Source organism: Lolium rigidum, chromosome 1 (assembly GCF_022539505.1).
Source record: "Lolium rigidum isolate FL_2022 chromosome 1, APGP_CSIRO_Lrig_0.1, whole genome shotgun sequence".
NCBI lineage: Eukaryota > Viridiplantae > Streptophyta > Magnoliopsida > Poales > Poaceae > Lolium > Lolium rigidum.
The window spans coordinates 300,615,316-300,636,406 of NC_061508.1; the positions used below are offsets into that span (position 1 = coordinate 300,615,316).

Here is a 21,091-nt window from a genome sequence, read left to right on the forward strand (position 1 = left end):
AAAGTCTACGCTTCATTGCCCATCACGACCAACAAGTGAATTGGCCATCTTCATTTCGTTCCTAAGATTGGCAACGTTGTTTTGATTGACTATTAAAAATTTATAGATGTTAGCAGTTGGTACTTGTGCTTCGGTAGAAATTTAAAGAAGTTGGATTTGGTCAGTTGTAGCGTGTAATTAGAAGGCGTTGTCCTGGATTTGGAGATAGTTTTGTATCTTTTTTGACTAGGTAAAATAGCAAGTGTCCTATGTTTGGTGTTTTCCTGGTTAAATTGCAAATTAGGTGGGTATTGTGTGAAAATTAAAAAAAAAAGTACCTTGAGTCGCTCCCCGGGCTGACCGGAGGCGTTGAGTAGCAGTAGTAGTACCAGAGGGACGTGGCCTTTTGGCTCATAGGAGTATCTACACCTATTAGAAAAATGTAACTTTTATAAAAGTCTAATTTTAGTTTCTCAACTTTGTTTTGGCCTAACTCTGCCATTGAACTCTTACTTAAATTCAATTTTGATCCTTAGCAGCGGTTTAGTGATGGTTGACCGGTTTTTTAAATCTCTTTTTTTTGCCCATGGTGGACAAAATTGGCTGGTTTTGATCTATGCGAGATCATTTGTCCTCGAGCAACGAATAGAAGAAATCCGCTTTCTCAAACACGTGTGTGCCGTCTCTGCCTTTCTTGCTTGGTGCAACCGTCCTCGCATCTGGCTTTTCTCCTGACGCAAAAGCTCTCGCATGTCCGTCGATTCTGCCTTTATCGTCCGTCTTATCCGCCCTCGTAGTGTCCGACACCGTCTCTAGCACTGTGGACTAAACCTGTCCAAATCTATCCAGGATGGCAAAAAAAAGAGTCAAAAAAGTGAACCATCATTAAAAAACTCGCTATTAGAGACCAAAATTGGACTTAAGTTTGATGATATGTTTAGACCAAAACAGAGTTAAGGGACCAAAGTTTAACTTTTGCAAGACATGAGGTACCAAAATGCACTTAACCCTTAAAAAGTAAATTTTAAATCAAATAAAAAATGTTAAAAATTTTCGAATAAAATTTCTCAGTGTGCATCCGGACATCCTATGTTAGCTCACAAAAGTTTTGCGTGAAAAAACATTTTGTGTGGCCTACGTAAAACGACAAATAAATGTCCCATAAAAACTTTTTTGAAGCACCTGAGAAAATTGTCTTTTTTGTGCAGGCCACAATCTCTTTTTCCCGACATGCTCCCCAGTGATGGAGAACAAGATCGGCGATGTGATCCGTTTCTTTGCTATGGTGGAGGAAGAATAGTAGGACCTGATCGCTTTTTCAGTTTAATTCTAAGGTCTTATGTGCAAAACTAGAGGATCGAGTTGTAATTTCCTTTTTTAATGTGTTCCTCTTTGCAAATCCCACCGTTTAATGCAACATCGAGGCCTTTCAAGGCATCTCCCTTGTTTAAAACAAAATAAAAAAATACTATCGATACACTACTATAGGAGCTAGAGACACAATTCAGATGCATTGGTGAGGCATAGAAGAGATAAGGGGGCTTGCAATTGTAAGTAAATAAACTGAGTTGCAACTCATGTAACTGAGGAAAAATTGAAAATCTGAGTTGGACTTATTGCAACCCATGTATAATTAGAAAAATCTCGGCTGTAACCTATATACAAATAGAAAAATCTTAGTTGCAACTTCCATCTAATTTATATGTAACTTGGAAAATCGTACGTGCAAAAATTGCATTTGAAACCTATATTATATTAATGTCTTCTAATCTCAGTTGCAACCGAAAAACTCGCACCCATGTTCAATAAGAATTAATGTGACCTAATTACAGTTGCAATTATGAAAATCACGCCTACAATCCAGTGGAACCATATGCCATACGAAACACGATACAAATCTTATGGTTCTAGAATTGAATGAGCTCTACTTTCACTCAGAATGAGAATTAGCAAAAACCGAAAAGATAAACACTCGTTCAAACGGTATTTACATTTCATGTGTTTTAATTTAATTCATGGAGGATTTACATTTCATAAACTCTAAATTATGCTAGTACGTTTTTTCGTTTCCAACGTTCATGATCACACAAACTAGTGAGACCATATATATTAGCTGCATCCTATCGGACAGAGATTTGGTGCTCCTGGGCACGCTCCTGCTATTTTAGAAGAAATAAAAATCACATTTGTGTGTTTTAAATAAATTATAAAAAATCATGTTGTAGCCAATGAATTGTCTCATAAACGTGCAAAATTTCAATTTCAAATACAAAAAAATTCAGGTCTACACAAAAATAATAAACGTGTGGATCTGGGTAAGCATATTATAAATCTCCAAATTTCAACAAATTTTGTCTTTTTTGTGTAGTCTACAATATAAAAAAATTCATATTAAAATTTCACATGCTTGTAGATTTCGTCATTTATTATGTCTACATTTATTTTCAGATTTTTTTGAAACAAAAATATATGATTTTCGATCTTTTTAAACAGCAGGAGCACTGGTGCCCATGAGCCAAAGACACTTTTCGCATCCTATCCTAGTGCTTTGACTGTTGAGAATATTTAGGAGCTTGTAGGTATATTTTGGAAAATAGGAGCTCGCGGGACACGATCGGTCACGTGCTGCGTGAGTGCGGGCGAGTGTGGCCGATACAGAGTTAATTTCAACCGCAAAACATCGATGATCCGACGGCTGGGAGAGGCCACCCTCTTAACCCTAGCTGACACTCCTGTCAATAAATACCGCACACCATCCATGGAATTCCTCACGGCCGCCGCCGCTGTGTGTTTCCCCATCCATCCCTGTGCTCTCTCTCCAATCTTTCTTTACCAGTACTTTATCTCTCTTCTAAGATTGAAGGAGAATTGTTGATCTAAAGAAGCAACTTGCTTGCATCCACTTGCGTTTATTTACTCTCTGGATCAACTTGCCTGTTTTCTATGATTTGCGTTTTGTGAATTTATTGGGAGGAGTTGGTGCAGATGACGACACGCATATCCTGCTTAAGGAGCAGAAGCTGGCTTTGCGAAGCAAGCCGTGTTGCTCTACTTCCATGACTCTGATGCATCATCCTCCAATATCTTTGGATCTTTTCTGTCTTTGGCTCGGGAATAAATCATTTAACTGTAATTAAAATTTTGTGCAGTCAAATTATTCTTCGTGTTTGAGTTACAGGGTCTTGGATCTCTGTGTTTTTAATGTTTCTTTATTCGTTTTCTGAGTTTTATATTGTTTGCCTGATTCTTTTTATCATAATAGTTACAAAATGAACAGTCACGTTATGGCCAATTGTTTGTGTGATTGTATCTCAGGATCCATGAATCTGAACTAAAATGTATGCGTACATATGTACAAACCAATAACAGGTCCCTGTACCCCTCTGTTCTGGTTCATCGGGTTTGCATATATTGGTAAATTGTAAATTTGACCAAGATAATACATATGGGTAGATTTTAAAAGGAATTTTGTACGGTGGTAGTAACTTGTGGTACCGCCAAGGAGATCCTCATATGGGTAGATTTTAAAAGCAATTTTGTAGGGTTAATTTTCATAAGGTTCTTTTCTATAGCGCTGTGTTTGTATGCATAGAATTGATGCTTGTGGAATTGAATTGGAATAGAATACCAAATCCAGGATGGAAAGGAATTGTCCTACATTTCCAATTTTGTTGTTGTGGATGTGTAGTGATTTTGTTCTTAGAATTTAAGATTGGCACCCAATTCCAATTCATGTTGGATGTATAGACCCTGGAAATTGGATGTTTTGATTTGAATATAAAGTTGTCTACATATATAAAAAAATATGCCAATATTGGAATGTTTATATGTTATTTTTATCACATAATAATATTTAAATTTAAAATAATCCGAAAAAATCACAACAACAATATAAATAGGAATAATCATGGAAAATAAGATTGCAAAGCATGAGACAGTGAGAGTGGCATCTGAATGTTTATATGTGAAGAAGAACCATGTTTGCAAATAAGTAGTTTCCCGGGTATGAAAAGGAGAGCGGCTTCTGAAAGACGAGGTTGATACATACTTTTGAGATACAGTTTCTAGTTTCTGAGACATCATATTCTCCTACAACCTGAACATATCTTGACATAATTACAAGAAAACCTACTTAACACTGCATCCCTGTGAACCTGCAACTGATGTAAAAGCAAAATTACAGCAGTAAGTGCTTCAGGTTATGGTTATCCACGCTGACAACGTACAGAAACACACAACCGCTCTCTACACTGCAGCTCCTGCATCGGCATGAATTATACAATGTGTATATGGCTCTTATAGACGTTTAAATTGAAAAGCTAATGTCTAGATTCTAAACTTGTGGTAAGTTCGTCTTAATATCTATTTTAAGAGGAACATATAATTTCCAAAGCAATTCTGACCACATCTAAATTTTTTGATGCATTTAAACTGTTTGGTTATAAAAATAGAAAAAGAAATTTTTAGAATCTCAAAAGCTTATAGCATATAAGGCCATTCCAATAAGTACGTGTACATAGAAAAAATCTATTATAAGAACTATCCTTTAAGATCAATAAAATCAAATTTACATCACCTCTGTAAATTAAAATGGCAGCTATTATTATTTAGATATCTCAAGTGAAGTGCAATTTTGGGATCACACGCATCAATCAGAATTAGCAAAAAACTAAAGAAAATAAAAATACACGACCTGCAGCCTATAAAAGCAAGAATCAAACCTGGAACCACATGGTCAAACAAAGCCCATTCATTAGGTGGCAACCGACTGGGCTGTAATTATTTTGTGTTTATGTTTCGTACTTACGCTATATACAAATAAATTCCAATATTTTGGGGCCCCAAAAATTTGTGGGCCCTGTGCGGCTGCACGGGCCGCACTCCCATGGGCCCGGGCGTGCCAGGCAGTGGGGCGAGAGCAAGGGAAAGGCCGGCCTCGCTAGTGAACACCACCGCCCTCCCCCTGTTGACGCCGGCTAGCCCAATCGCCGCCGCTTCCCTCCAGGAGCCGTTCCCCACGCCACTGGAAGAAATAGGGTTTGGGCGGGGCCATGGAGTTGCGGAGCACGACTAGGTAGGGGAAAGGGAGTTGACGGCGGTTGGGTAGGGGAAAGGGGGCAGACGCCCAGAGGGAGTAGGGATGGCACCCCGTCGGCTTAAATCTTACCCATCACTTGCACCTATATCCGTCAACGGGTACAAAATTTTCCCATACCCGTTAACTGATAGGGTAAATGGGTACCTGCGGACAAAAAATACTCGCGTTTACAAGATATCAAATTGATCAAAAAAAATATGATAGAAGGTGAAGAGATCCTAAATAGGAGTCTAATCCTCCCTAACCTAGTGATTGTGAGACCGGAAAGCGTCAGGCTCAACCTAGCAACGTGAAAGCGTGATTAGAGAAAAAATTAAGTAGTTAAGAATATTATGATAACTCACTAGTTAAATTAGATGGGTAAATGGGTATGTGGGTATGGGTTGTACCAGCTCATACCCGTACCCGCTCTATCCGATGAGTATGATATTTTCTCATTTAAAAATCAATGGGTAATATTTATCCCATACTCGTATTCTTATTGGGTTTTACGGGTCATGGGTACCCATTGTCATCCCTAAGAGGGAGAGGAGGGTGGGGGTCTCACCATGGCCGCGCCACCGTCGGTGGCTCTGGTCGCGGGAGTCGAACAGGAGGGGATCATCAGAGAACAAAGATTCGCGAAACGAAGCGGTACGTGGGGAGGCACGATTCCACAATAATACGGAGGGCTAACCCTCCGAATTGTCCAAGCAATAGAAACACTTGTGCGGGGTGCGGGTTGGAATTGGACTCTGTTTCCGGACACAAATTCCAAATACATCCAAACAACGAAATCGGAGGCCCCAATTCCAATTCATCAATTCGAGGCCCAATTCACTGCAACAAATATAGTGTAGAGGATATTTGATTTAAAGGATTGAACCCTTCAATTTTCTATGGTTTGTTTTCTACACTACAATTCTATAGGATTTGTAGCAAGAGGTTAGCTCTATTGGAATTTTTGTATGTGTTTATGACAACTATGATATATACTCAATCTTTATAAAAATTCCCACGCTTTTTATATAGAGGTAGCGTGTGCATGTATATATTCATAAGAATGGGTGTATGTACGAGTGCATGTAGTGTGTTTAAAAAATGGTATAATTTTTATGACAGGTCCCTAAAAGCAACATGAAAGTAAGTGCTGCCCAAAATAGCTGAGAATCAGATGCCAAAACATCATGTGATTTGAATAGAATCAAAATTGACCAAGTTTTGTAGACTTCAGTTAACGAAACAGGCATCCAGAAGTACCTCTCCCAATCGGAACAACCGAAGCTGTCCCACTGTTGGCCAAAACAGACCACCTTCGCCGCTGCGCTGAATCCCGGGGTCATGGCGGAGAAGCTGGCTCCCGAGAAGCGCCATGCCTTCGTCCACAACGGTAAGCCTCCCCCATCTGACTTCTCCACGTATTTCTTGAGCCTGCCTCACCTAGGTTTCCTCCCCTCTTCCGTGGATCGGATGGGGGCGGGCGCAGGGCAGAAGGTTTTCGAATGGGACCAGACGCTGGAGGAGGTGAACATGTACATCGAGCTCCCCAAGAACGTGCCTGCCAAACTGATTCACTGCGTGATCCAGGCCGGCCACGTCGAGGTCGGCATCCGGGGCAACCCGCCCTACCTCAACGTTCGTGGTTTACTCTCTCTTCCAATCTGACTCCGCTGGAATTCGTGCTAATTATCGAGTTATTTCTTCTTCTTCCTGTTGTGACTCCGAGAGATTTGATGTGGGTGGGTCTTGCAGCATGACATTATGCTCCCCGTGAAGACCGATTCATCTTTCTGGACAATAGGTATGTCTCAATTCTCTACCACCTGCAATTCTTGGTCTTCACATTGTCTTTCCTGTGAATTATGTGGAATGATGTAGCCTGGATTCTAGAGTAAGATACGGAAATATGGTTTCAACTTGTTGCCTTATTACTTGAGTTGTAGATTATTCTTTCTGATAGATTTGCTAATTTTCTATGCGAGCAGCAGCATTCATTGGGTTTTTCATTTGGATTTTTGGTGTCGTATGTATGTTTTTGAACTTCTTGGGTGCAGTTTTTTCATCTGTAGCTATTTTCCCTTAGAACTGTCAAACTAGTGTAGTCCCTATGAATTAGATATAGCTTGTAGTTGGTGAATGCACTCTCTCCTATTGTTACTAAAGCAGATGGGCGAATTTTAGCTATTTGTTTGGGTTAGTGCAGAACTAGAAAGTGGACCGGATTTAGATCAGTGGCATATTTAGTGGCATAGGATAACCTTTTTCTTTGATCCATCTACGAAATAGCAAAGCCGCACTAGAAAAATAGCAAAGCCGCGCTAGATCTATGCAATGCAATTTGTGTGCTAGCGATAAACTGATTATATGAGATTGTTGATCTGGTATAGTTGCACAAGGGAATGTAGGTAAGGATCAAAGCCACTCGTATGAGGTTTAGCATTAAGGCGATGCCTATATTACTTGTAACATTTAGGTCATTACCTTCTGCTGCTCTATACCTGCAGAGGATGGTGAATTGCATATCACTCTGCAGAAAAGGGAAAAGGGGAAAACATGGGCATCTCCAATACAAGGTCAAGGTAGCTTAGATCCATATGTTGCAGACCAGGAACAAAAACGTCTTATGCTACAGAGGTTTCAAGAAGAGGTATAACCAATTTACTGTGCAGACAGAGTTTCCATTCTGTTTACTGTGCATTCTTTTTCCTGTGTAGTCAATTCTGCCTCACTCCTGGATCGCTCAGTCTGAACAGATTTTTTCTTCTTTTTGCTCATTCTTATATCAGTAATATTTGATATGAAACAGTATGTGGTGTATTTAGGATAATTGATGCTACTGAAATGCACTAGTGCCTCAAGTCAACTTACAGAAATGGTTGACAGAACTCTTTCGCCAAGGCCAAGCTTAGCTGTGTTATTCAAACTACATCCTATGTAAAACCATATTTATGCGTCACTGCAAGATATAACTATGATGCATAGATGAGATGGTTACATTATAGTAGGATAATTCAATTATCCAAATATTGCCAACATATAGAAATGCTCAGGGTCATGGAATCAGGAACCTAGCCAGTTTTGCTGGGAACTGTACCAGGCCTGGCTGATTACCAGCAGTAACAGGTCCCCAGTGGGCAAATCAAGAACCAGATAGGTCCTTTGCGGTTAGGATGCATGATTCACGAGTACCTGTTAGTCTTGACTGAAAATGTTTATCAGGAGACAGGAGGTAACCTATTTTTGTCTCGTATACCTACACTGTGCATTGATTTCCCGGCCCCTCGTGACAAATATTGCAACTGTAAGGTTTTGAAATTACCAGAAGGAGTTGGCTAATAGGATAGTGGGTGTTGGTTGTATGGGCATTGTTTATCTACATCCACATTGTTGTGTTATATCTCAAATAAGAAATTTCATTATATACATGTAATTTATAATTTCATAAGTTAATTGAGCCTTGAATATGCTATCATATCCCATTTTTGCCAAACATTTGAAACCAAACACCTAGGATTTATTGTGTACTTGTCACAGTGAGAAACATGAGATGACTGAATAAGTTAGCACCATGTTTTAAGAAAGTGTAGTTCATTTATATGTATGTTATGCACATGCAGAACCCAGGGTTTGACTTCTCTCAGGCTCAGTTCAGCGGTACCTGCCCTGACCCAAGGACCTTCATGGGTGGAATTCACACTGATTGAAGAAGCTTAGCTCAAGAACATAAATCTTGCTGGATACTATCAAATGTGACAATTGTGAAAACATGTATAGGATGATTCAGTATTTACCCTGGAAATAATGGTAATGTATGACCTTGAACTTCCCGCTGATCATGCCAAGGTGGAAATTAGTTGCTGAATCTGCTTCATCCACCTAGTAAAAACCCCTCGTGCTTCAAGGATGATGGCAACTGTGGCATATAATGCTAAATACAGTTACCATGCAGTGGCTGTCAAGCTTCAAATGGAGCATGAGAATTGTATCTATGTTGTAGTATGAATGTATCTGTCTTCTTGGTTAACAGATTGCTTCTTGGAGAGTTGGGCAGCCCAATGTAATGACCACAGGACGCTACATTGATTGCTACAGTACCCTGTGTCTAGCATGCTATGCCGTATTATTTACACACGATTTTCTGCAGCGAATTCTTTCTTCTTTCCTGCACACGGTTTTCTTCAACGAGCATATTTCTTGACGAAATCCGCCCCTTTTCTTAAGAGCACCCCGCCGGTGCCCTCCAAATGGAGGCCGGCAAGAGAGCCGAAGCATTTGGGGAGCGCTAGCAAAGCTGCTGCATTTTGGGGGGCATCTCTCCCCATCGACGTCCCCCAATTTGATTCTCTATTGATCAAAAGTTATAAAAAAAATTAGGAAAGCAAATTATAGTTCAAATGCAAGGTCTCAAATTCATATTCATTGGCCACGCGCCAGCTACCAAAATGCCACCAAGTATAGCAAATCATATTACAAACCGGGAAAAGAGAATCAAATGGAGGCTAGCGGGTCGTCGATGATAGCGGTGCTAGCTGTTCAGGCGTCTGTGTCTTCGGTGACAGCTACACGGCCGGAGTGGCCTGCTCTATCGCCGATGCTGCCATCATCTCCTTCATGATGTGAGGCCGGACCATCTTGTACCATGCCTTGGCATCATCATCCATGGTGGAAGTGTGGGCCATGAAGATCTTGTGATCTTCCTTCATCTTGGTCACTGTGGCTTGAGATGACTCGTTCATGGCATGGATGAGGGTGGCTTGGACGGCTATTTTGGCGGCTTCAACCTTAGCCTCTTCGAGCTTGATATTGTGTTCGGCCTTATCCAACAAGGCCTTCCACCTTTGATCGTCCTTCTCATCTCGCCCATTATCTCTATCCTTCGAGCTTGAAACAACAATGGCAATGAGCACGTCAATGGATGCTCTCACATTGGCCGACGATGCGGCACCATTCCTCTCGGCCTTGGCTTTCTTGTTGCCAATTGGGTGCCCGACCGAGGCACACAAGGGTGAGCTAGGTCTTCTCTCACTTGGGCATTTGTCAAGCTTGGTAAAGACATGCATAAGAGGAAATTCTTTGCCTTTGCTCCACTTCCTATACATGAACAAAGCATCCTTCGACTACAAAGTAGAAACAACATTAGACAATGTAACAACCATTACATACATCTAGATGAGAAGTCATGAACTTACATGATTTCCCATTGTTTTTCCACTCTCAATCGTCGTAAGGAAGGTATGGAACTTGTTGACCAACGGTTGTATGACTTCCCACCTATGTGACATTGCACCCTCGTTGTGGGTCATGACCATGTTCTTGTAGTCACCGAAAAGCTTGCGTTCGTCGAATTGATGGTAGATCCTCGAGACCTCGACCAATATGTTCCCCACGGGGTTGAGGTTGACGGCCGTCCATGCGCATGTGAGGCAAAGATCCTCAAGTGTGCTCCATCGGACGCCTTGGCTCCCCTTCTTCTTGACCAACGACATGGTTTGCTCGGACGAGAGGTAGAAACGCGGGTGAGTGGCTGGAGAGGGAGACATGCGTGAGGGTGATTATGTTCCCCGTTGTCACCACACTAGGTCAGCACCGCTTTTTCACCGTGCCGCGTGTTGCCGGCGCCCCCCCGAACAACGAGGTCAGCATGGGAGTGCCGGTCTATTTATCAGGCCGCCTCGCACGCCGGTGGGATTCGATTTTGGGCCTGATCCTCCAAAGGCCATTTGGGGGATGCTCTAACAACAAGCTCGGTCTCATGCCACCACCTTCGTGCTGCTCCTGTCATAACTCTATCGATGGCAAGAGAGGATCTGCAGAAATGGCTCGAGGGTGGCCATATAAAGGGAGTGGTGCTCAAATTCGGCCAAAAACTGAGTTAGGATGTAGCTGACACATGTGCGAGAGGTGGGGTTGGTATTCGCCAGGGATTCCAGCTAAACAATGGAATTCGGGGGCCCAAATACAAAACGCATAGTTCAAACACTTACACCGGTTGAGACGTGAATATGAAACTACTTATAAATCACAATATCTCCTGCTGTGTAAAATACGAGGAAATGTGGCTTACCAGTCATCAGAAGATAGTATAGGTTGAGAAACCCAAGTCCGACATAAGCAATGTATGTCAATTTGACTTGAGAAATTAAAATGTTCAGCAAGTGATCAATTCTCCTTGTACAGGATCTGGCCGATGCATGAGAAGACGGTGAAAGGACAAATCATCTAATGCGGTAGTAACAAATACATGTGAAATCACACAGATCTAAGATCAACTAAGATCAGAAATCCATTCATAACATATACCTTCAACAAAATTGTGTTTCAAGAAAACTTTCTGTAAAGTACACAACAAGGTCGAAAATGGTGTCAACAAGATGTGCAGCCACGAGACTAACTCAAACACCTCCGCTTTCTCATCTATCCAAGTTACTTGTGAAGGGCTACCCACAATTGTCTCATTCTAGATGCTCACATGATTAACTAGGCTCAACAACCTTGAATCTATTTATTTTTCTTGGCTTTCTCCTTTGCAAACGCAGTACCCTGTTAAAGGAAATCAAAACAATATATTAGTACTTAATCTAACGCACTAGACTCGGTTGAACAAAGATATCAGTGGTAAGTCAAAAGATACCTCCAGCCACTCATCCATGTTGGCATCAGTTGTTCCAGTTCCTGTTTCCACCTTGGGGCCCTTCTTTGTTTTCTACAGCATAGAATCAAGTTTATGAGATAAATACACAACTCTTAGATGAGTGCTAATTAAACACAAATCATACATCTCACAGCATGTGTACAGCATGTGCTCATTAATTACTTTAACCCCTTCTGCAATGAATAACTAGTGATGCCAGGAGGAAGGAACAGCTACTGCCTTCACCGCTAATAATATGGTAGATTCTAGATCCTAAGGGGATTCACGATTCAGGTAAAGAGGATTCATGACTAACAAGATATTAAGGGAACACAGGTAAACAGTCATCGGGAAGTAGCCTGGATTATCAGTCCCAGACAGTTTATCGCCCAGTAGACATCTCACAACTCAAGAAAACGAAAAATAACCGCAGTAAGGAAACAGAAAGTGGAGAAATGCCCATGTACAGATTTAAAGCTAGTTCAGCATAGCATAATAACATAAGGCTGTCAAGAAGAGAAATTACCTTTGAGAGCTGTTGCACTTGACCATAAGCCCACAATCCAAAGAGACCAAGAAGTGCAATTCCAAGGGTAATAAGGAACACTGATTCAACACTGAGTAAGCCTCCAACCTCAACAACCTCAATGGTGCCATTGTAGAAGACATTCTGGTACGGGTGCTGATCGATTTCATACACTATGTAACCAACAAGATCATATGCCCCAGGCTGCAAGAACACAAGTATCAGATGTAAGAAGTAACAATGAGCATCTTAAGTATATGGTTGTTTCAAAGTAAAGAAAAGGAAAAGGTTGCGGAGTGAAACCTGCAAGAACTTGCTCACGGCAAATGTATAGGGAAAGGTTGCTTGCACAGAGACGGGAACTGATGCATTGTAGAAACTCTGCAAGAAAGAAGACATGAGATCTTCCTAAAGTATGTATTTGGCTTCTAAAAAAGTGATTGGCCCTATAATTTGTCAACCTCACTATCCTAACCATTAGGCACTATCCTCAATCTTTTGCTACTACACCTCCATTCATCTCACGGACAATACCTGATTACCCAAACGGCCAAATCGCTATAACTTATGCCATGTTAATATAGTTTCTGAATTTAGATTGCTACAATCATAGTAGGGTCCACAAATATCTACTGCCATTGCTCCCACAAGCATCTCGCCCAACATCAAGCCACATGCTCCTATATGCCGTCAAGTCCACATCTACTATACTCAAGACTCACGCCCATCCAGTCCAGATCTAGGACCTCTACCCTCTTTTGTCCAAATCAATACAACTTCAATAGGAAAAAGGCCATAAACGCATGTGCACTAGAAAAAAAAAATCCAGAGAAAAATCAACAAACATTCACAACTATTTCTCACTATTACAAAAGTAACAACTATGTCTTGGGCAATCAGAATCAAGTAAATGATGATGGCTGGGTAGGACAGTTGGCTAATGCAAGTTTTCATTTATTTCAGCTAGTATAGACTATAGAAGATAAAAGTAATTAGGATCATATATTTCCTCACCTGGACAGTAAGGTTTTGGCCATACATACGATGATCGTAAGGAAGGTGGAGAGTTGAATGAACAGCAACAACATTTAAAGTTGATTCACCTGTTAACACAATGTAGACGGGTGTGAGCCAGTCAACTGGAACTAACAGTATAATGAAGTAGTGAGTGCAAGAAAACTGTGATTTTGTCACAAAAATGGCAGTTAAATAACAGTAGTATGGTAGTGGAGGATGAAAAACTGAGGTAATGAACCACTCAAACTACTACTACAAACCAACCAAATGTAGATGATAGCAACCAAAGGTAGGCAAACTTGCAGCAAGTAATCAGATATAAAGCAAGCGACCGACAGCACATGTGCATGGATGAAACAGAACCACCACTAAAAGGCTAAATGGAGGTATCCCAAGCCCAACACTAACTCTAGCTTAGTAAATCAGAGTGCTACAAAGAAGAACTGGAACAAGGAAGCATCATAAGTTACCGTCATTTTGCAGGCCAACCAATAGCTCAGTTTCTTCACCTGCTGGTACAACTGCAACCAAACAATAAAATTGAGAGATTATTGATTAATGAGCTCATATAATGCAGATTTTCAACAGAATGGTTTCTCAAGAAAGTAGGTATTTCACATTTTGGCATGCAATTAAAAATATATACATCAAAGTGTACAGATATTCATGAAATCTTTTCAGATGAATAAAAGTAGCTAACATCATTTCACAGTACCATAAGTAACAAATGTACAGGTATGGTACTCACACACATAGCAGTATAATAATTCATTCGTAAGGCCGATCCGCTGATCAACGAAGAAAAGGTTCAACAAAATTGCATGGTACTACTTACTTTTGCCAGCATTTTTGGGGAAGACACATACAGTCTCCACACCAGGAGCGGGGGTCAAAGGTGCATCACTGGAAACCGGAGTGTCATCACCGACGTATCCTAGATCAGCGTTCTCGACAACTTCTGCCATAGCAGCATCTTCCTCTGACTGAGTTCCAGCAACTGCAGGAACAGAAGAAATATGTTGATCAGGCTACAGATAGAACATGGAAGGACACAATCGTGCACGTAAATATGTAATCATTATCATCGAAGAAACTGAGCAACATGAAATTATCACTTCTGTGAATCCATAAATTTGCAACAATTGCGTATCCCATCCCTGGTGGCCGTAAAAAAAATTGACATGCAGAGACAATAGCAATACTAGGACATGAAACTGGATAAGAGATTCTTCTGTGAAAGGAACATCCAAGTACTAACGAGTTGGTAACAAAATATACTGGCTAATAGAGCCTCCATGTGAGCACTGCTACTAATTAGCGCTTTAAATGTTCAGAGCTCACGCTACCGACATCATTTCCCAATTATAAACTAATGAATGATCTGCTGTAATAGATCCCAATTTTCAAACTGCTTTGTCTTCAAAGTTGTAGCCACTTAACCAGTTAACCTATACCTGGGAAATTACAACGCAGAATATATCTTGCGCCAATCAACTAACGCTGACAGTAAAATACAGGAGAACCCCTTGGACCATTTCGGAAGCTGCTGATTCGGTTTCCCACGACACGAGAGCTCACTACCCGCAACATGCAAACACAGGTCTCGCTAAAAACCCCTACAGACTAACCCGTCGCAAGCGTCAGCCCGCCGCATCCGAGTCCCCCGCCCCCAACGGGCGATAAACCCCGGCGAGCGCGCCGATCTAGCCCACCTAAACCCGCTTGCTCCAAATCTCAACCAGCCCCGTCACCGCATAGCCCGATCGGCCCCACCCCCGCGCCACGGAGGCGCGCAGCCGGCGGATCTACCGCGGCGGAATTCTCGAGAGCGCGCGCGAGAGCCGAGCGAGCGGATCTGGCCGGCGGAGATCGAAAGGAGGGGGGACGGGGAAAGGGTGAGGGACGTTTACCTCGGGCGATGGGGGAGGCGGCGAGGAGGAAGGCGAGGAGGATGGCGGAGAGCCAAACCCTAACCGCCATGGCCGGCTCCGTCAGATCGGATCAGGGGCGTGGGAGGATGGTGGTGGTCTCTGGGTTTTTGCAAGCGGTGTGGATCTACTACTAGTAGAGAGCCACGGCACGAGGTCCACGGCCACGGCTTGTAGTGATCTGAGATGGGATGGGATGGTGACGTGGAGGCCGGCGTCGTCATCGGCTTGCCCCGTTGGATTTTTGGTTCCTTTTTTTTTCGTTTGGTTCGGTTGGGTTTGCTTGGCACGTTCGATTCAGTGTCAGTGGATCGTGATCCGCGCTGTAAATTCCTCTGACGAATGGGGCCCACCAAGTCCTTGCCACGCAGTTTTCCTATGTGGATATATGAAGATGATTCTTAAAAAAAGTAGGGTTCTGAAGTCTTGCAAAAGTTTATTTTTGTTTCCTCAACTCAGTTTTGGTGTCCTCAAACTTTTAATTAAATTCAATTTTTCTTGACAGCGGTTTAATGATAGTTAACTTGTTTCTTACTCTTCTTTTGCCATCGTAAACAAAATTGCCTGGTTTTAATTTGCATGGTATCACTTGTCATTAGTCAACACATAGAAGAAATCCCTTACCCTAACACACATATGTACCGCCTCCGCCTTTTTCATGCAGCCGTCCTCACCACTTCAACCGCCTCTGCCTTTCATCCTGATGCATGCAAAAGTCTTCGCATATCTATCGATTATGTCTTTCTCGTCCGGCTTATCCACATGCATAGTGTCAGACACCGCCGCTAGGTGTTGGGGAAGAGTTAGGTTTACTACGATAAACGGATAATAATCATGATCATGATCTCATCGGCAAGCATTCGTAATGCTAATTGCAGAACTGATCTCGAGGTGAGATGGTCCTACATGCACTAAACCTGTCCAAATCTATCCACGGTGGTAAAACAAAGAGTCAAAAACGAGTCAACCATCATTAAATCGCTATCTAGAACCAAAATTGGACTTAATTAAGAGTTTGAGGGCAGGTTTAGACTAAAACAGAGTTGAGGGACCAAAGTTAGACTTGTACAAAACATGAGGGATAAAAAATGCACTTCACCCAAAAAAGTATGTAGATCTCCACTAAAAAACCAATACATACACAAAAATCTCCATTACTGTTAAGTAAGATAACTAAAGAAAAACAAACAATTCGCACATATCAACCTTGAAATGGTAGTGCAACTGAAATGCACAAAACAACTAAGCAGATGTGTTGTCAGATGGATGTCATCTTTGTATTGCACATCCAAGGTCGCACCGATCTCAAAGCATGAACGGATGTTCACTCCATCATGTGCTCAAACTCCGATCGAAGAGGTGAAACATTGCCTCAAAGCACAGCTATGCAAAGCAGGGTTTAAGAGAGCTGAGGCGAAAATGCACAAACCTCTCAGGAGCACATTTCAGTTATTGTTAACATCACCAGTGACACAACAGCAGCTGAATCAGCGTTCAGGCAGAAAGATGGAACAGCAGTTATACATACATCTCTATGGATTTGCTACGAAACCGGGCAAATGCACCCAGCCTTTTACACACATTCAGATACAAATGTCAGGTTGAGATTTCAAATACACCACATCACATCTTCTAAGGTAAAACAATTCACAATTGGCATTGCGCCACAGACCCTGGAACCCTGACAGCGTCATGAGTTATTCGAGACATCCAGGGATATTTTCTTCTTTTGCTGTTGCCGCTGTGTAATTGTGTAATTGTGTGATTCTACTGTGACATCAGTTGGACAAGTGCAGGTTTCTTTGGTGTGTATCTCCCGCTAGTTTGGACGGTTCATCGCCATGAACTTGCACTGCTCGCTCATCGCCTGGAGCTGCGCGTCCTTCTTGTCCACCATGGCACGTAGCCTCACGTTTTCCTCCATCACCTTCTGGACTTCGGCTTCTTTCTGCGCTTTCTCGGTCTCGAGCTGGTTAGTCCTTGCAACTAGCCTGTTCATGAATGTAAGAAGCTCAATACTGGTTTGGTTGTAGATAACGGACTGGATACTTTACTGATCAGTGTGTCCTAGACTTACCTGATTAATCATAATAAATTACCTGCCAGTACAACTTACCCCTTAATAGCTAACCAGGTACAGGTGCAGGGAGACTGTAATGCATGATAGTACCTACTGCCTCCGTTCCAAATTAACTGACGTGTCTTTGGTCAGATTTAGCATGCATCTAGACACGTTTTAGTGTGTATGTTCGCTCATTTTGGAGAAAAGCTGCGTCACTTAATTTGGAACGGAGGGAGCACAGATTTGGTGACTCGTGTGCAACAAAACAAGAGACCTATTTTAGTTTGGAAGGGAGGTGATGAAGGAAAGAAATTAAAAGCACAGAGCACAGCCACCGCATATTTCTTTAATAGAAAGTGGTCAATATTTACAAAGCAGCCCTTTTAATGGAAACAAGGCCTGGAACCTTATAAAACAAAAGAGATTTCTCACCCTCAATTGCTACCTGGCTGCACAGGAACAAACTAAGTTTGATCTCTAAATGAGCCGCCTCTTTAATTAACCAGCAGACTTCTCTGCATAATTCCTTCTATGACTACGGTATGATGACTAGTAGTCACGCCTGAATGAAGTAGGGAACAGAAGAAAGTATGGAGAGAACAAGAGAAGGCATATGATTTATCTACTTGTCCTCTAGAATGTGTCCCTATTGTTTCGCAGCTCACAAGCGTTTCCTTCAGTTAATGTTCTAGTTTGAAGGCCATGAAAGGGGTAGAAATATTAATGATCAAAAATGTCATATCTGGAACTGAAAGACCTATCGGTTCAGAAGGCAGCAAGTAGAAATTTGGCCCAAATGAAGACCAACAGGAAACAAGATTGCTAGAAACTACTTAAAGCATTTTATATCTCTTATCACATGACAAAGAGTGACAAATAGAACAGTAAATGTTTTTAGATAAAATGTTTTATATAATAACATAAGTAGAAAATTCCATGTCGTGTGACCATTTTTAATCAACAGCTGCATGAGTAGCTAACTAAATTCATAGCAGGTATCAGCAAGCCTCTCACCATATCCCCTCAGAGATGATGGAGCGGATGAAGAAATTTATAACAGTAGTTCATCGAGAGAGACAACCCTGGAGATGACATACAAGTGCTAATTTATGCCCTCTAGTCCACTTTTAAGTAGATCCCCGTGAATAGATAAATAGATTCGAATGGTTAATAGAAAAAATAAACATACTAAACAGATTAGTATCACATACCTGTAGATTTTTTTTTTTTGTATTTCCAACATACTAATTTGGGTTTGTGGGATGGGAGGGGGATAAATATTCAAGATCAGTTGGGTTCCATGCATAGCTGACTCAATATATTGTTAAGATGATAATCATGGTCATGCTAACTCACATTTCACAACATTGTGTGAGTTTACTGGACTATACCAGGACTTTACAGTCACTTATGGATCAAAATGTGCCAAAATGTATGCACTGTACTAAATGGTTAGTGATGCTGTTTTGTTCAAAATTGGGAAATGGAAATTAACTATTGTAATCTTTCCTCCATCCAGCATCTGCCATTGTCTTAAAGCTTTCTTGGCCAAACTATGCAAAGTTATCCAAGCAAAGTGAACCCATAACAATCCACTAGCACAACAAGCAAGTAACAGAAACTGCATGAGACTTGTGAAAGTACCTGTCAAAAAGCTTTTCCATGGTCTCGAATTGCTTCTCCGACGAAAGAAGAGTTTCTCTGACACTGACGAGGGTGCTGACATAAGTTCTGAGCGACTCAAAGTCGGTCTTGACACGGCTAAGCTCCTCCTCATTCTCAGCAGCGCGCTGCCTCTGCCGAGTGGTCTCCAGCACCATATCCTCAACCCGCTGCCTCATATCATTCAGCATACCGTTGGTACCGACCGCAAACTTCTCCATCTCCTCGACTTTGACCGACATGGACTCGACCTGCATGGTCTTCCTCCTGATCTCCTCCAACCCAATCCGCACCTTCTCCTTCTCGTTAGCGGTTTCGGATTCAGCCACAATGACCCTCTTCACAAGCGACTCCATGACGTCGGTCACCACGCGGATGGACTTGAGGATGTCGTCGACATCCCCATCCCCATCCCCCTCGTTGGCATCGGCGCCCTCACAGGAGCCAGGCTCGGCAGCCTTGGACCAGTCGGCCAGCGGCACGCCGTGCCGGTCGACGAAGCCCACGCCGTCCTGGGTCCTGATCCCGCAGGAGGTGTGCGCGAGGTGCGGTATCGCCATGATCCTGGCCTTGGATTTCAGGTAGGCCAGCAGGGTGGCGATGGTCTTCACCCTGCGGCACAGGTGCTCGAGCTCCCGCCCGGAGTCGTCCTCGGAGCGCCGCATCCCGACCTTCACCTCCACGAGCCTGTCGCGCAGCGCCTCCACCTGGGACTGCTGCTGCCGCAGCTCCTCCCTCCATTCGCACTCCCCGGCCGGCGGGGCGCGGGCGGTCTGGTCAGGGGCGTCCTCCATGGAACCGCTGGAATTCGGGGGAGCGGGTGGATTGCACTCGTCAGTCAGAGGAAACATTCTGATTCGGGCTGCAGACGACGGATCTGCCACCGAATTTGACCGGGGGAAATAGCGATTGCGCAGGAAATACTGGGGATTTGAGAGCGGGTTGGGGATATACCTTCGGGCCCCGGTCGAGGAGGAGGAGGCCGGCGGCGAGCCGGATGGGCTCCGTCGAGCTGCCGCTGTTTCCTCCGCCGCTTCGCCTCTGGTGGCTGGTGGGTGGGTTTGCTTTCTCTTCTGCTTCGCTCGCGGCCTCGCGTTCGACGGTCGCGTCTCCTCTCGCTCGCTCTGGCTCGCTTTTCCCCTTTCCCTACCCCAAACCAATGAATTGATTTGCTTTTTTGCTTGGGGCTCCTTTTTCCCTCAAATCTAGTTTGGTTTGAGAAAATTATGATTTCGTTGAGAAAAAGTGATGTGCATCACAAGATTATTATAGTTGTGGGCCTTGTCTACGGGTCCATCGTCACCTATGTCATGGAGTAATTGTATGCCCACTTGAATTGCATTTTGATGCTCAATCAGTCGTAAATAGAGAAAATTGCACAAAACCACTACATTTCGGGCAAAGTCTTCGAATAGTCACAACAATTCAAAGTTTGCTCACAAAACCACCATATGTCCTTGTAATTGTTCCGTATAGCACTGATCGGTATTAAAAAAATCCCCCTTACCTCGCCGATTTTTTTGGACGTCACACCGAGAATGTTTCGCCAAAAGTATTTTTTCCAGGCAGATTTCCATTCCCGATGACCAGCGAGGACGGTGTATAGATATTTGTCATAGTATCGTCGATACTGCCACATATTTACACCAGGGTCGGTGGCAGGTAGGAGCGGCATTAGAAAACATCGTGGTTTAATGAGCGTATACATTTTAGGTCGCCGTGTATTCTATGGAACCTACTAGGGGTGTAGACAGATAGGATATTTTCCGCACTGAAACCACCAAATCCGTTTTAGGTATCCATATCCAATTTTAAATAATTCGGTGGATAAGGATATCATATTCCGAAGTGGTGTCCGGATACGGTATAGATAGCATACGGATAGTTTTATAAGAAAATTAATTAGGATAGCCCAAAGGTTTTAAACCGGATATTCCGACTTTTTTAGTCAAAACCAAGGTTAATCTTGCAAAGTTAGTAATTATTGAGTTACTAAATTCATTTGGCCAGCATGTTTAGCTCTAAATTCTATTAGTGCTTGACTTTGGCGTATTATGTCAACTTTTCTTAACTACATAAGACTGAAAGTTTAAATCCCTCTCGAGGTTTGCAAGAAGTGTAAATATCTACCGATGAGATCATATATCCGACTATTTTTGTTTCCGATACGAGACCGTTCCATTTCCAATTTTGAATCCGTGGTCTAGAA

At 42.5% G+C, this 21,091-nt stretch overlaps 3 protein-coding genes across 4 annotated transcripts; 1 reads left to right on the plus strand and 2 right to left on the minus strand.

Moving 5' to 3' along the window:
• The first annotated feature begins 6,325 nt into the window (after positions 1-6,325).
• On the plus strand, positions 6,326-9,146 carry LOC124684011 (nudC domain-containing protein 2-like). 2 transcript variants are annotated; one of them, XM_047218422.1, is made up of 5 exons: positions 6,326-6,446; positions 6,543-6,658; positions 6,809-6,857; positions 7,561-7,703; positions 8,674-9,146. In XM_047218422.1, the coding sequence occupies exons 1-5, from the start codon at positions 6,398-6,400 to the stop codon at positions 8,758-8,760; spliced, it is 444 nt and encodes a 147-aa protein (XP_047074378.1). In that variant the 5' UTR covers positions 6,326-6,397; the 3' UTR covers positions 8,761-9,146. The 2 variants fall into 2 exon arrangements, with proteins under 2 accessions (XP_047074378.1, XP_047074377.1); XM_047218421.1 differs by having other exon boundaries at positions 6,543-6,691; positions 8,674-9,144.
• A 2,170-nt stretch (positions 9,147-11,316) lies between these two features.
• On the minus strand, positions 11,317-15,295 carry LOC124696872 (translocon-associated protein subunit alpha-like). The gene is made up of 8 exons (XM_047229542.1): positions 15,141-15,295; positions 14,066-14,227; positions 13,701-13,751; positions 13,228-13,316; positions 12,517-12,594; positions 12,214-12,417; positions 11,688-11,759; positions 11,317-11,596 (listed from the first exon to the last, which is right to left on the minus strand). Exons 1-8 carry the CDS (start codon positions 15,208-15,210, stop codon positions 11,555-11,557), a joined length of 768 nt encoding a protein of 255 aa, XP_047085498.1. The 5' UTR covers positions 15,211-15,295; the 3' UTR covers positions 11,317-11,554.
• Positions 15,296-16,659: 1,364 nt separating this feature from the next.
• LOC124696884 lies at positions 16,660-20,010 on the minus strand. Its single transcript, XM_047229551.1, has 2 exons — positions 18,865-20,010; positions 16,660-17,149 (listed from the first exon to the last, which is right to left on the minus strand). The coding sequence occupies exons 1-2, from the start codon at positions 19,731-19,733 to the stop codon at positions 16,978-16,980; spliced, it is 1,041 nt and encodes a 346-aa protein (XP_047085507.1). The 5' UTR covers positions 19,734-20,010; the 3' UTR covers positions 16,660-16,977.
• Positions 20,011-21,091: the final 1,081 nt, after the last annotated feature.

Excerpts from the sequence above, each read along its gene's own strand:
- LOC124696872 (XM_047229542.1), bottom strand. The coding sequence starts at position 15,210 with ATGGCGGTTAGGGTTTGGCTCTCCGCCATCCTCCTCGCCTTCCTCCTC. Across the intron at positions 13,752-14,065 it reads CCCCAAAAATGCTGGCAAAA|TTGTACCAGCAGGTGAAGAA; the intron begins GTAAGTAGTACC and ends GTTTGGTTGCAG. Across the intron at positions 12,418-12,516 it reads CCGTGAGCAAGTTCTTGCAG|CCTGGGGCATATGATCTTGT; the intron begins GTTTCACTCCGC and ends GTGTTCTTGCAG.
- LOC124684011 (XM_047218421.1), top strand. The coding sequence starts at position 6,398 with ATGGCGGAGAAGCTGGCTCCCGAGAAGCGCCATGCCTTCGTCCACAAC. Across the intron at positions 6,447-6,542 it reads CCATGCCTTCGTCCACAACG|GGCAGAAGGTTTTCGAATGG; the intron begins GTAAGCCTCCCC and ends GGGCGGGCGCAG. Across the intron at positions 7,704-8,673 it reads TACAGAGGTTTCAAGAAGAG|AACCCAGGGTTTGACTTCTC; the intron begins GTATAACCAATT and ends ATGCACATGCAG.
- LOC124696884 (XM_047229551.1), bottom strand. The coding sequence starts at position 19,733 with ATGTTTCCTCTGACTGACGAGTGCAATCCACCCGCTCCCCCGAATTCC. Across the intron at positions 17,150-18,864 it reads ATGGAAAAGCTTTTTGACAG|GCTAGTTGCAAGGACTAACC; the intron begins GTACTTTCACAA and ends ATTCATGAACAG.